Raw genomic sequence first — 11,639 nt, forward strand, 5'->3', positions numbered from 1 at the left:
ATGCTGCAACATCACTACCTGTATCACGAACGTTATTCAGAGTTTTGTACGTCAAAGTCAGTACAGTAGATCAGTACATCACTCGGCTCATGACTATTAATCTAGAAGCGGACGCAACCTTGCATTGTTTCATCGTGAAGTTGTTTATTTTCACAGTCAACAGTCATAAAAGCCGAACAATCGGTATCGGAAATTTTTTTTCATTATAAACTGCTGTGTTTACGATCCGTGGCATTAAACATCGCCTGTTTTAGTCATGTGAGTACATGGGAAAGACATGAGAGATATTCTGATGGTGTATGATGATACTGTCTACTGCAGGACGGTAGAAATATTCTAAAAGTTCTAATTTTTGGATATGGAGACAGGATAGTAGGGCAGATGGCCCGTCCCAACTCAATGATATACACGGAGACAAGGTAGTTCAGCAGAAGGTTCCTCCACAAGGTGACGAAGCATAAGGTTTTCATCATCGTGTACACACACTCCTGAGACGCAGGGAACACTTGAATTTAAGATCCTAATAAACGGTTTGAACGTCACGGTAGAGTTGTTTGTGTTACTACCGCTAACGCCGTCACGGTGAAGCCGTCACGGTGAAGAAGTTTGATAACCTGACTGTAACATTGCCATTTGGATAGAAACTGCGGGAGTAAAGACGTTATTACGGCGGATGTAATCTCGTTTCCTCCATGTATACTAACAACTCAGTAACAGTGAAGTTTACTTTCGCAAATGTTAACTCTTGTGATTACTTCGTTAATAAAGGCCAGTTGAAAGGATTTTGCTTTTGAGTTGTATGTGGAATTGCTTGTTCGAACAGGGAATTTTGAATATACATATATGTAATATATATATATATATATATATATATATATATATATATATATATATATATATATATATATATAAACAGCAGCGTCCCACATTGGAGAAGAAAACTCGAAATAGGAGCTGGTATATTTCCGCTTTAGAGTATAGACCGAAATATACCAGCTTTTCTATTTCTTGTTTTCTTTTCCAATGCGGGACGTTCCTGTTACATTACCCAGTGTGTTATTAACACTTTTCAGATCATATACATATATATATATATATATATGTATATATAAGTTCTAGGTCAGACATTGTAATTTCGTATATGATTATAGCATTATCATAATTAGGGTTTTTAACATTGTCTGTTTAACTGCCATAAAATGGGACAAATTAAGACGATTATTCAAAGTATTATGAGGAGAAAGTTTCAGTGACAGAACAGCCTCCTTCTCCTCAGACAAAATAATTACGCAGCAAAAATACGATTAAAAAATCATTTGATTCCATATATAATTTTGTTACAGTAAGTGAGATCTCGTGCTGCAGCTGGTGAAGCAGAGAGGAACAATGTAAAATCTGTTTACAACCTTAAGTAAGATCACCTTGGCAATAATCAGCTGACGATGCACCACTTGACAAGTGGATCATCATATCCGCTGACTTATCCAACGTTAGACATTCATTCCCACAAACCGTCGTACGTTAGGTCGATTTAGAAAGTGGAGACTCAAGAAAAATAAGTCTGGCAAGATATTTTTATCCACGTCATTATCTAAGAAAACATCAGTCCAGGAAACTGGAGTTCAACAACCGTCGTGTCCAGGAAAGCAGAGAACTTCTTGTCAAAGCTGAGCATCAGGAGATGACCTTCAGTAAGATTAGTTTTCCCAGAATTCATCAACGGTTGAGCATATCAGTTCAGGAGAGTTAGCGCTGGCCCGCTGGAGGGAACTGGAAATGAAGTGTACGTCGCGCTGGTTCATGGAAATGATTTCAAACTCACAAAGATGAAGAACTGGAAGTCATGTTGCAGTCTGTCGCTTGGTTACTTTATTTCTAGTTTTCTGGTATTTCGAGGAAGAAGCCAGAGGAGAAGCCCTCACTGAATCTAGTAAATAATTCAGTGTAGATAGCAAAACGGAAACTGATAAATGGTATTTGAAAAAGATATTTAACTTTAGCTCTCATGTGAAGGTACCAGTGGGAACGGGCCCGGCCACAAGACACTTAAGACAGATGAGCAAAACTGATGAACATGATCACTGGATTTCCCTTCTGTCATCCTACGGACGCTCCAGTCTGGTTGTTCTACCATCACTGGCCACCTGGCCATAGACCCAGTCCAGACACAGCGGCCTCAGGATCAAGAACCCGCACACACTCAGACATGTCTCATATGTTACTAAAAATCATTCGAAAAGGAATGAAAAAATATTCACAATTTCAACTTCTAATTCATTTTTTGGATGTTAGTTTAATAAACGTGTTGTGTCCTGTTATATTGATAATCTCTAATAACAGTAAAATTTCCTCAATGAGGCTGGAAAGGCTCGCATATTGATTTCTTGCGTTTAAAACAGTTCATATGACAAAGACGAAAATGTCACCAAAGCGAGTAATTATATTGTTACTATATTAGATGTTGTCTGAATAATTGTGATCATTTGTCTGCAGAAAGCGTGGGAGCTGCATAGGTAAGTTTGGATACACACGGCCTTTGATACGCGCCCAGCAATCCACAGCCCATATCATTGTTATCATTCTGAATCACAAACACTGAGCTAACAAAGCTTAGCTTATGTTCCCGGAACCTTGATGCAAGATGTTTACATTCCTGTATAACAGACTCCACGAACATGGATGACGTTTGATGTGAATTATTTGTTACAGGAGCCTTCATGACGATTGCAAGAGCTTGACCCAAGCATGACCTTGTCGAATAGGAAAGTAAAATAATGAATATATGAAGAAAAAAAGAAATACGGCAGATTTCAATTCAGAGTCTTTAGTGGGTGTCAGACTTGACTCTTAACGATGGAAAGTCAAAAGACGGAACTCCACACAAAACTGTGGCAGCAGCGGGCAGACACCTGCCGCAGCTCCAGGTCTTATCGACCAGGACTTCCAGATTGCTCACAAGAGCAGTGGCCAGACTGATATGTGGAACTGATAGAAGGAAACATCTACCGCAGTGAACGACTGGTAATGAAACTATGATTCGAAGAACACAAAGAAGCTGGAAATAGAAAAAATGAAGTTTGGCAAGTGTAACACCCGATGAAATGTTCTGGAAATATCAAGACAATAAAATTTCTTTTTACTAAAATCCATTAGAGGTTACTGCCAGAGGAGTATCACACAGTGGAGAGCTCTATTAACTAGTTACCGCAAAGTCTGTATTTGTGATCTGAAAGAAGGTAATAACCTCCTAAATATTTAAGGTAAGCTTTAGTACAGTTTTTTGTACGTCTTGATTCAGAGGATCATGAGCATGGGCATAGTGAATGGTGAGACGATTCTACAAATGACTCAACATCATGCATTGAAGACTTATTCTGACTTGTATCATCACTTTACCTAAACTGTTACGATCAGCGATTATAGGAAACAAAGAAATGTATCTGTCGACAGATGTGGTTCTCTCTCTCTCTCTCTGACTGACATCCAAATCACTTTGATTTCACAAATTGCCTCATGTATAGTGATGAATAGGATGGACGTCATGTCGTCACATATAAGACTGAAGGTATTGTAGTCAAGGAAAATAGGAGAGAAGCGCGTGACCTGACCCTGTAACACATTGGCTGGCCCTCGTAACACACACACACACACACCCGTGGTGTTTCCTCACGCCCGGCACCTGACACGTACCATTTCCCTCCCGCATTTCACCTGAGCAAACAATTATCGTCTTAATATTGTAACGTCAAGGATCAGGGTCAAAAGTTTTGTTTCCGATGAAGGAAAACGGGCTCATATTGCACTAAACAAGTTTTACACAAAAAAGTGCGATGAACAGAGTAGGCACACGATATGTAGGCATTATCATATCTGTCCGTACAACTGATAAGTCAGATTTATCATGCTAATGATACTAAAGAGCCTTATAATCTGTCAAATGTGATATGAAAGCAAGACGTATCAGGACTTCGATATATCCTATCATCAGTCCTGGAAACCCAGCTGTAAGTCAGCACATCAGAACGGGTTTCCAAGCCAAACACAAGTGGAGGTTCCGCAGTAATGCTGGGGTCTATGTACAGACCAAGCGAAGATATTCTCGTGATGAAAGTAACAGATGAGAACTATTACGAGACGAGTCTCGGACTCAAGGTTGCAAGCAGCCGTGTGGGGAGTAGATTGGTGTCTGGTAGAGTACGAGTGTGTGTAGCAAGCCAGAATGTCAACGTTATGCTTCGTTAATCATCGTCAGCCACAAAGAATCTTAACGTTTTAAGGCATGTTAACGTTAAGTGCTGGCGTGTTGTACTATGCGAGGACTGAGGATGTGTCAGAGTTGGAGTGTAACACATCTTTCTGGAAGTTTGTTTTGGATCAGTACACAAACACACACACATATATATATATATATATATCCTCCCTGGGGATAGGGCAGAAAGAATACTTCTTACGTATTCCCTGCGTGTCGTAGAAGGCGACTAAAAGGGAAGGGAGCGGGGGGCTGGAAATCGTCCCCTCTCATTTTTTTTTTTTCCAAAAGAAGGAACAGAGAGGGGGGCCAGGTGAGGATATTCACTCAAGGGCCCAGTCCTCTGTTCTTGACGCTACCTCGCTAATGCGGGAAGTGGCGAATAGTATGAAAGAAAGAAAAGATATATATATATATATATATATATATATATATATATATATATATATATATATATATATATATATATATATATATGGAAGCATGGAGTGTAAAAGATTTTGAGATATCAGGCCTGAATATGCAAGAGAATGGAAGGCGTGCACGGGATAGAGTGAATAGGAATGATGTAGAATACTGGAATGGACTTGGTGTCAATGGACTAAACCAAGGCATATGAAGCGTCAGGTGTAAACTATCAAATAGGTCTGTGGGGCCTGGCTTTGTATAAGGAGCTGTGGTATCCGTGAATATATATATATATATATATATATATATATATATATATATATATATATATATATATATATATATTCCTGTGAAAAAGTGCATATGTAATTTCTCTCTTGTTTGAGTGCACATGTCCTCTGAATGTGTGTGTGTGTGTACCTCTGCTTCCCCTGACACTCACAAGGATCCACAAATGTAAACGAAATTAAAACTGGGGAAATAACGACCAAACTCTCGTTGCCAGACGCCTCCAAAATGCCAGTACCGTAACTTATTAACGGCGTGTGGCGCTTGGCGGTGGGGGTGGCTCTTTTAGGAATGGGTAACTCCAGTTGGAGAGGATCGCCTCTGTGGGAGAGAGTGGCTACTGTGGGAAGGGATGGCTCCTGTGGGAGGGGATGACTGCTGTTGGAAGGAGTGACTACTGTGGGAGGAGTTGGTCCCCTTGGAAGGGGGGGGGGTGACTCCTGTGAAAGGGGGAGGATTCCATGATAATGTTTGATTTCTGTGGCTGAAGAGACATGGGAAGAGGGGAGGAGGAGGCAGGAAAAGAATGTTTTGCAGTGGTGGGAAGGAAGGTTGGGGGAGGGAGGCCGTGCACCTGACCCACTCCCAGGATCGTGTTGGGGGAGCGCTGGGCACACACCCCACACAGGCTGGGTCGTCATGATCGCTGGTCGGACAGGGTGAGGAGGCTCTGATTATCATAGGATGGAAGTGTGTGGAGAGTGTGCTGGTTACCATACCACTTTGTTACCTAAGAATTAATAGTGGAGAAGGAGGGAGAGATAGATAGATAGATAGATAGATAGATAGAGAGAGAGAGAGAGAGAGAGAGAGAGAGAGAGAGAGAGAGAGAGAGAGAGAGAGAGAGAGAGAGAGAGAATTTGAGTAATATCAAGTGGTCTGGGGAGGTATGTCAGAGGACAGGCTTGCTACATTGGACTCGTGGCTTGGGTAATGTGTGGTAAGGTTGGGTGTATGTGGCTTGCATGAGTTTACATGGGATAGACAGACAACAGGAGGCCTGATTGGCCCACTACTAGGTTGTCTGGTAAGAAAAAATATGAGGAGATTTTAAGTTGACAAGTTAATGTTTTATATGAGAGAAGGTTTAACAGGGAACTCGGGTACGAGAAGTATTTAATTGTGGTGAAGAAAAGTATTTCAGTAGCCATTGTTAGCTGTGACTTGTTTGTCTCCCATTGTCTCTCCCTCTGTCTTATCTGTCTCACGCTGTCCCCCGTCCCGTCTCTCTTTCTGTCTCTGCCTGCCTCTCTCTCTCTCTCTCTCTCTCTCTCTCTCTCTCTCTCTCTCTCTCTCTCTCTCACAGCAACACACCACTCACCACCATCATCAGGTTTGTCAGCTACGTGTACGTAAACTTGGTAATCAAAAGGCATCCAGCTGTTTCACACACCGAGAGTTTGTTTGCAAATATCAAGCAATGTTAGTATGGCAAGCCAGCGCGGGCGAGCACAACAGCCCGGGGCCTCGCCAACACAGAGCCGGCAGACACAGCGATCACGGCTACCTGGAGATCCTTCCTGTATGATTTACCTGCTAAAAACGGCGAACAACTCTGTCAGAAAAAATATAGTTAACTAAAAGTAATGTATATGTATTGTTATCAGATGAGTCATGATGAATAAACTAAATGCATCAGACTTTATGTTGACGTGACGATAGACACAAGGTTTGGTAAGGAACTTCCTCTTGTGGATGACGAATGAGACAACCATCCGGAGTTAACGGTATCCGTGGACACCGCAGGCGCTGACGATGCTGACGCTCACTACTGCTTGGGAATCGTGTCTTTCATCACTTCCCGTAGAAATCCCAGACGACCTAGTGCTGCGCGCGCCGTACAGACCTTGAGGCTGGCGCACAAGATTAAATTCTCTCTTATATAACTTTTCGGGATGATGCTCCTGGCTAGAGTGACATATACATTTCGCTGAAGATTTTTTTTCTTCACAGGAACAGGTTGCAATACGAGACCTCAAGATAAGATTAGAAACTTGGAGGCTCGACACTTGGGAGTTCTTGAAGCCGTGACGTCAGAAGGGGGGGGGGGGGAGACGGAAGAAGAAGAAACACTGATACTAACCAGCAACACACCAAACCATTCCTAAATATTTGATCCATGACTAATAAAACCCAGCTTGACCAGTGTGTATGGGTTAGCATTAAGAGTCTGAAGAATGTTAATGTATAGACCCAGCCAGCATCACAGGAAAGATAAACTATTAACCACAGATTTGTACATCAACCAGACCGATGATTCACTGCAGCTCTTAGTATCCTCTGCTCCTCCTCCCAGACCATTGGCCTGAAGGATATGCAAATGAGTCCTTCGGGGGGAGTGGGGGACGAGGAACCTGAATATACTGGTAGAGAGAGAGTGTGCGTCTTGACAGTATTAACCTTAAGGTTTTTCTTAACCTCGGAAATAGTTGTACATTAACTGTCACCGTCAGAACGGAGCGAGTTTCATATTACCGTGTAGTGGGAGGGAGAGCAAAGAGCAGCAACTGTAATCACTGCAGGGGAAAGAAAATGATTTATGCATCTGGAAACTGTGACGATGACATCATGAGAAAGTCGACTTATACAACAGTGAAATATGGTCACTTTACAGGAAAGCATTTGAAGCTTTCGTAATTCGTAAGGATTTGTCTCGTTAATTCTTATCGATAATCTTATGTATAAAGTGATCATTGTTCTTGGTGTTGCTCTGGCAAGCAGTTATGAGAGAGGATCCAGTACCATCTTATGTAAGAGGGTCTCCACCTACGGGCATGGCATTATCCTCGCTCTTCTCTTCAGGTGAATGTCTTTTTTTGGCTTCGTTAAGTTATGGAGGTTTATGGTATGCGTTCCCTTCTATGTACCATATTGCCCGATGTTCTAGGTTTTTTCTGTTACCAGGAACAGAATTGGTTGGGAATGCGAACATTGTATGAGGTGCTCTAAACTGGTAATTGTAAATTGGCGAAACTTAATCTAATATGGTAAAGGAACACCTGACGTGTGCCTGCGACATTTTGTTTGTTAGAACAGATGGTGTGGCCTCGTCATTTGTTACAACCACAGACTTTACCACAGTTGGCTTCATTATAACTAATATTGCACAGTGACAAACAATGTAACGTTCAGACGATAGGTACGATTAGTCACATGATGTAACAATACATTTATGATCCACTTGTTGTCTGCTATGTGAAAGTTGCTGCGTTACCTGTAGTGTGTTGTAACTATAGGTGGCCATTACTATGATTAGTTATGGATTTGTTCTTTATTATTACTATGATAACCATCATTATTATTGATTTTATCATTATTTACTATTATCATTAACAACAATATCATGAAACCTGCGTGATGGGGTAACTATGATACACAAACTACGAGGGAGTAGATACGTGCCTTGAGGGGTGATGACGGTGGAATCATCCCGCACGAAGATCCCGTTGAGACCTGTCTGGTTGCGGGTGTCGATGGCTCGTTCGTGATGGACGAGTACCAGGTCAGCTGGAGCTTCTGGTTCGTGACCTGGGAGCTTAAGGACGCCGTGGTCTATACTGGTAGGAGTTGTGGAGGGATAAGGAACGTTCTGTGTTGTAGATCGTGGCCGCGATCGGGATGGGACGACTCTGTCTCCTGTTTTTTTGGTAATGTGCAAAAAACTGCCCGGTGTGTCACTTCCACTCAATCCAGGACCCGGAGTCTGGGGTCTGCTGGAAATCTGGTGACGACCGGGAGATAACCTTGTTGCTTGTGTGGTTACTGTCGGTCCCTGTGACACAGTTTTGTCATTGTTATGAGGACGACGGCGAAGGCCTATGTTTTCATCATCCACACCGTGGGCATCGGTCTTGTTTTCCGAGACCGTAATACTGTCGGGCTGAGTAGAGACCTCCTCTAACCCCTGAGACTTGACACTGGAGGGTCTAAAGGGCGTGAGGGTCGAGCCAGAGCTGCTATTTGGAGACTTTGTGGTTCCATGATGTGACCTGCCAGGGATGTCGTGACGCTGTAGAATGTGGAGGTTCGGGCTGTCAGGATCCTGGAAATGCTGTGGAAGGTGCGAGGCGAAGACTTCAGGAACTTGTGCCACTGGCCCCCTTTGCAGTTCCACTTCTACCTCTTGGCTCGTCTCGTCACTATCGTTCCAATTATCTCTCAAGGGAATATTTGGCGCCATCGTTGATATAAATGGAATACGTTTTAGATGTTTTATCACTTGTGATTTAAACCACCAGACTCATAGTTGCTTTCTCCAGTAACAGTGATGAAGTATGCACTCTTGTCAGACTGTTGTAGTAACATCAGAGCACAGACTCAGCACATATATACACAAAATAATTTTCATAACATTGATACACCTATATATATGTATATATATATAGTTGTGATTTACATTTGATTCCAAAAAATACGCCAATGGATTTATAAAGCATTCACTAATCGTTTCACTAGCTGAGTATCAACGAATAAATTAAGCGTGTAGATGGTGTATTCTACACCTGGCAGACCAAGAGCCCCCTACAAGGTAAAAGTGTCCGAGCGCGGCGGAGTAACACAGCTGGGTCCGCGGTCGGCACTGAACTGGCGGCTTGCAACGGGCTGTCGCGTTGAGGTCACCTCGGGACTTAGGGCGGCTGCGCGGGAAAGAACGGGCGCTGCCGTTTACTGTTTTTTTGGTACTTGTTCTGGACTTTATTAGTTCTCAGAGTTGATTCATGTATCTGACACACCCACCTTATGATTAGCCTAGAACACACAGCGCCCGAAGAGTGAGAGCAGGAAGCTAGATCAGTCGGGTCTTTCGTATGCTTTCTAGGTTATCACGACTCCTGTCTTCGTACGTGTTCTAGCAGGACAGTGTTTCAGAGTGTCACCTCGGTGATGGGAACGGGGAGGCGGCTTTTCCGAGACTGTTGCTACCCAGGCTCCTGTACCAGTGGAGAAATATTCACGGTGGAATATTTGATACCTTTACCGTCGGGTGTTGTGCCACTTCCTCAAAGAGATTCAAAGGTGTTCGACAGCAGTAATCGAATGAAGCTATAAAGATGGCTACGGGGGACGCGAAGTTTTAGCTTCCGGTGTTGGAGTTTCTTTATAATAAAGCAATGTTTGGGAAGATGAGAAAAACTTGAGAGATCAACATATTAATTTACAGGCTTTACTAATGACAGTTTCCAGCACCGTAACATACAAAACTGGGAACCTTATTCCAGCGGTTGTCGAGGGCAAGTGTCTTGTAGTTATCCAGCAGCACCGCTTCATCCGCGATAAGTGGTTAAGATCTTGTTGCAGCTGGCACGATCCTGTGCCTGGTACAAGTCAGATGTTCCTGCTGCTTTGTTAATGTGATCTAAGTCTTGATTATGTTTTCTTTTTTATAGAAACGCTCAGTGTTGTTGTCTCTCTGTGTACTAGTTCATACGTGGCTGTATCACTCTAAACCGCAGTCTTGGTACTGCTGTACCTCCGCGCTCTCCCATTGTAGTGTTGCTGTATTGCTCTACGTTTGCACCACCGTTGCACCGCAGTTGCAGGCACGTCGGGGAAACAGGACTGGTCGTGGAGGAGGTGCGTTGCGTGAAGCCGGAGTGTCTGACCACACACCCTTCCTTGGTGGCCTGGGGTCACGCTGCGGGGCTGACCTGGAAAGTGGAGGGAGAAAAATAAAGGTCTTAGCAAGCCACTCAGCCCCAACTGTTGGAAAACATATAATTATGGCTACATAACGACCCATACCACACAGTGTTATATTACAAGGGAAACAGGAGACTAAACGTCTTAGACTAACTTGCATTATGTCAGGCACCTCCTGTGAGTGAGCGCTACTGGTCTTAGTTATCATTAATGTCGAATAGTAAACTCATTACATAATCTTAACATTGTTCCTTGTTCTTACGTGACATATCGACAATTTATCTGTTATCTTGAACCAAATTCCGAGTTACGTGTACATTGTTGTGAGAAGTGTTGCTTATGAAGAGCCCAAGTGTAAGGGATGAACTCCGTAGACTTCAAGATTCGTGGCACTGTTGACGCTGCTCAAGGACTTTCTTTAGAAACCCAGTAGAGATTGTTTATTTGTGGTATTTCATGTTTACATAATGTATAGTTATGTGGCACTAATGACGTAAAGATGTTCAATGATCTCTGGTCATCGTATAAGTTCATAGGTAATAAGAATTAACTATATAACAATTATCATGACATTAATTTCCTCATAGATGTATATTTCACATATAAATTCCGATTGCTAAGCAAATCTCGAAAGAATCTCATAGACTGAGAATCAGATTCATGCTGGATTTTTTTTTTTTCCACATTTTTTCCCTACTTGTTCACCTTCTGCTGCTTAGCGAGGTAGCGCCAGGAATAGACGAAGATCGGCTTCATTTGCTCACATCCACTCTCTACCTGTCATGTGTAATGCACCGCAAGCAGTGATCCATACCACAGCCAAGCCTCACAGACCTTTTTATGGTTCCCCTGACAGTTTCATACGCACTGGTTCAGCCCAGTGACAACACGTCTTTCCCATTCTACCACATCTCTCCATCTGACTCTATCCCATGCACGCCTCACATCTACCTACATATTTAGCGAATCATTCACAACATCCTTCTACCTCGCCCTCATTAATCTCCGTCTTGCTGCCGTCCATCTCCGACACATATGTCCTCTTGGTCAAGCT

General features: G+C 42.8%; 1 protein-coding gene and 1 long non-coding RNA gene across 7 annotated transcripts in view; one reads left to right on the forward strand and one right to left on the reverse strand.

Annotated features, from left to right (window-relative positions):
- The window catches only part of LOC139760679 (uncharacterized), an 87,544-nt gene that overhangs the window by 74,041 nt on the left and 1,864 nt on the right, over nt 1-11,639 (forward strand). Inside the window, exon 3 of one of the 3 annotated variants that reach the window (XR_011715384.1) lies at nt 1,344-4,485. The exons of the other annotated variants lie outside the window; for them this stretch is intronic. This is a non-coding gene — a long non-coding RNA (uncharacterized lncRNA). Of the gene's footprint in view, nt 1-1,343; nt 4,486-11,639 lie in introns of those variants that run through there. 3 annotated transcript variants of the gene reach the window in all.
- Nucleotides 1-11,639, reverse strand: part of LOC139760678 (uncharacterized) — a 223,462-nt gene that overhangs the window by 25,058 nt on the left and 186,765 nt on the right. For all 4 annotated transcript variants that reach the window (XM_071684207.1, XM_071684205.1, XM_071684204.1 and 1 more), the window contains one exon: nt 8,348-10,593. In XM_071684207.1, the coding sequence (XP_071540308.1) occupies nt 8,348-9,125 (778 nt within the window). In that variant the 5' untranslated portion in view covers nt 9,126-10,593. The remainder of the gene's footprint in view (nt 1-8,347; nt 10,594-11,639) is intronic.

Source organism: Panulirus ornatus, chromosome 37, assembly GCF_036320965.1.
Source record: "Panulirus ornatus isolate Po-2019 chromosome 37, ASM3632096v1, whole genome shotgun sequence".
Taxonomy (NCBI): Eukaryota; Metazoa; Arthropoda; class Malacostraca; order Decapoda; family Palinuridae; genus Panulirus; species Panulirus ornatus.